Source organism: Volvox carteri, assembly GCF_000143455.1.
Source record: "Volvox carteri f. nagariensis unplaced genomic scaffold VOLCAscaffold_37, whole genome shotgun sequence".
NCBI classification, from domain to species: Eukaryota; Viridiplantae; Chlorophyta; class Chlorophyceae; order Chlamydomonadales; family Volvocaceae; genus Volvox; species Volvox carteri.
In genome coordinates, this window is record NW_003307580.1 from 732433 (window position 1) to 735742 (window position 3310).

At 50.8% G+C, this 3310-nt stretch overlaps 1 protein-coding gene across 1 annotated transcript in view; it reads right to left on the reverse strand.

The window, feature by feature from the left end:
• Positions 1–336: 336 nt before the first annotated feature.
• The window catches only part of VOLCADRAFT_94432 (uncharacterized protein), a gene marked incomplete at both ends in the record, with an annotated part of 5809 nt that continues 2835 nt past the window's right edge, over positions 337–3310 (reverse strand). The window contains 10 exons of the mRNA XM_002953657.1: positions 337–465; positions 623–694; positions 777–913; positions 1252–1336; positions 1419–1555; positions 1885–1956; positions 2039–2079; positions 2505–2575; positions 2658–2794; positions 3133–3217. Coding sequence (XP_002953703.1) covers positions 337–465; positions 623–694; positions 777–913; positions 1252–1336; positions 1419–1555; positions 1885–1956; positions 2039–2079; positions 2505–2575; positions 2658–2794; positions 3133–3217 — 966 coding nt within the window. The remainder of the gene's footprint in view (positions 466–622; positions 695–776; positions 914–1251; positions 1337–1418; positions 1556–1884; positions 1957–2038; positions 2080–2504; positions 2576–2657; positions 2795–3132; positions 3218–3310) is intronic.

Sequence of the window (3310 nt, forward strand, 5' to 3'; positions counted from 1 at the left end):
CTGCTGCCTTTTGCTGGCTATATCGTGGTCATGGACTCCTACCGTGTATGCCGCCGGTGAGCTTCCTCCGAGTATTTGAATGAACAAAATAAAATATGCACGCAAAGCATTACTCTTACAGTTCACCAAGAATGGCCTCCCTCCCAGCCCCGCAGCACCAAATGTGAGTGCTTGCCTTTCATAAAGTTACATACGTTGCAAACATCCATGCATGCAATTGCGTGCATGAAAATTCACCATAGTACATAAATGGCGAAGTAGGAATCAGCGGCTTGTTTTTACCCCAGCCATATTCACAGCAGATAACGACTGAGTATTACACAGAAGCCAGCTCATTTATGTAGCTACCCTGCATCTGACGTTCTGTACTCCGCCGATAAGGCAAATCATTCCATCTATTTGTTCAAGATCTTTGTAATGTACAAGTCCGATAAAACATGACTGACCTAAACGCAGTCCCAAAAGCTGTGTAATGCAAACACGACTTGCCATGGCATGGGCGTCAAAGCCTGCATCTAAATGGTTATAGATCTATTACCATCGCCGTTTCTTAAACCCCCTTACCCTTAGCCTTTGTTTCCCTAAGATCCTCTTCAGTCAAGACCCCAACTGGCAACCCCACCTCCTCCGTCTGTACACCTTTCCTTTTCTTTCCAAACACATTGGCTGCGTGCTTGGAAAGGTTGCACACCACCTGCCGGTTGGTGCGTGAGCGTGGAAATGGAGGACGTGTTTCGGGTCCTCGATTGCGATGGCGATGGACTGCTGGACCTCACCTGTGTCAACAAGCTAGGCAACCGCTGGGCGCTGCTCACGACTAGGAATTGTGATGGAGACTTTGGGGGCAATGCGCCGGCAGATGTTTGCCCCAGAGTCTTTGCAGTTCCACCACCACCGCCGCCTTCAACACCACCTTCACCAACATTCACAGGTTAGCATGGCCTTGGTGCCCGAAGCCCGGGCTTTAAGGAATGGAATATTTACGGAGCACTCTTCTGTCTGAGAGGACATGCTGTGTATGTTGTAATATTGTCGTGCAACTGCATGCGGCACGCTGCCGTGCAAGTGTAGATTTGTTTAATGTTAACCACATCGTGTCCTAGCGTAAGAGCTAGGGTCGGGTCCTGTGTAACATCCAAGGGCATGACCAATAGATGGTAGTACATACTTACATAGTAGGATAGGGATTTAAACTCAACCGGGGTTTTACGAACGGGGCTCAGTCGATGAGCATGTGGTTGTTCGACTAACCAACTAACCTCACTTCCTCCGTCTGTACACCTTTCCTTTTCTTTCCAAACACATTGGCTGCGTGCTTGGAAAGGTTGCACACCACCTGCCGGTTGGTGCGTGAGCGTGGAAATGGAGGACGTCTATAGGGTCCTCGATTGCGATGGCGATGGACTGCTGGACCTCACCTGTGTCAACAAGCTGGGCAACCGCTGGGCGCTGCTCACGACTAGGAATTGTGATGGAGACTTTGGGGGCAGTGCGCCGGCAGATGTTTGCCCCAGAGTCTTTGCAGTTCCACCACCACCGCCGCCTTCAACACCACCTTCACCAACATTCACAGGTTAGCATGGCCTTGGTGCCCGAAGCCGGGGCTTTAAGGAATGGAATATTTATGGAGCACTCTTCTGTCTGAGAGGACATGATGTGTATGTTGTAATATTGTCGTGCAACTGCATGCGGCACGCTGCCGTGCAAGTGTAGATTTGTTTTAATGTTAACCACATCGTGTCCTAGCGTAAGAGCTAGGGTCGGGTCCTGTGTAACATCCAAGGGCATGAATAAGGGATTATGGGGATTTAAACTCAACCGGGTTTGTACGAACGGGGCCCAGTCGATGAGCAAGTGGTTGTTTGACTAACCAACTAACCTCACTTCCTCCGTCTGTACACCTTCCCTTTTCTTTCCAAACACATTGGCTGCGTGCTGGGAAAGGTTGCACACCACCTGCCGGTTGGTGCGTGAGCGTGGAAATGGAGGACGTCTATAGGGTCCTCGATTGCGATGGCGATGGACTGCTGGACCTCACCTGTGTCAACAAGCTGGGCAACCGCTGGGCGCTGCTCACGACTAGGAATTGTGATGGAGACTTTGGGGGCAGTGCGCCGGCAGATGTTTGCCCCAGAGTCTTTGCAGTTCCACCACCACCGCCGCCTTCAACACCACCTTCACCAACATTCACAGGTTAGCATGGCCTTGGTGCCCGAAGCCCGGGCTTTAAGGAATGGAATATTTATGGAGCACTCTTCTGTCTGAGAGGACATGCTGTGTATGTTGTAATATTGTCGTGCAACTGCATGCGGCACGCTGCCGTGCAAGTGTAGATTTGTTTTAATCATAAAAACATCGTGTCTTAGCGTAAGAGCTAGGGTCGGGTCCTGTGTAACATCCAAGGGCATGAATAAGGGATGATGGGGATTTAAACTCAACCGGGTTTGTACGAACGGGGCCCAGTCGATGAGCAAGTGGTTGTTTGACTAACCAACTAACCTCACTTCCTCGTCTGTACACCTTCCCTTTTCTTTCCAAACACATTGGCTGCGTGCTTGGAAAGGTTGCACACCACCTGCCGGTTGGTGCGTGAGCGTGGAAATGGAGGACGTCTTTAGGGTCCTCGATTGCGATGGCGATGGACTGCTGGACCTCACCTGTGTCAACAAGCTGGGCAACCGCTGGGCGCTGCTCACGACTAGGAATTGTGATGGAGACTTTGGGGGCAGTGCGCCGGCAGATGTTTGCCCCAGAGTCTTTGCAGTTCCACCACCACCGCCGCCTTCAACACCACCTTCACCAACATTCACAGGTTAGCATGGCCTTGGTGCCCGAAGCCCGGGCTTTAAGGAATGGAATATTTATGGAGCACTCTTCTGTCTGAGAGGACATGCTGTGTATGTTGTAATATTGTCGTGCAACTGCATGCGGCACGCTGCCGTGCAAGTGTAGATTTGTTTAATGTTAACCACATCGTGTCTTAGCGTAAGAGCTAGGGTCGGGTCCTGTGTAACATCCAAGGGCATGACCAATAGATGGTAGTACATACTTACATAGTAGGATAGGGATTTAAACTCAACCGGGGTTTTACGAACGGGGCTCAGTCGATGAGCATGTGGTTGTTCGACTAACCAACTAACCTCACTTCCTCCGTCTGTACACCTTTCCTTTTCTTTCCAAACACATTGGCTGCGTGCTTGGAAAGGTTGCACACCACCTGCCGGTTGGTGCGTGAGCGTGGAAATGGAGGACGTCTTTAGGGTCCTCGATTGCGATGGCGATGGACTGCTGGACCTCACCTGTGTCAACA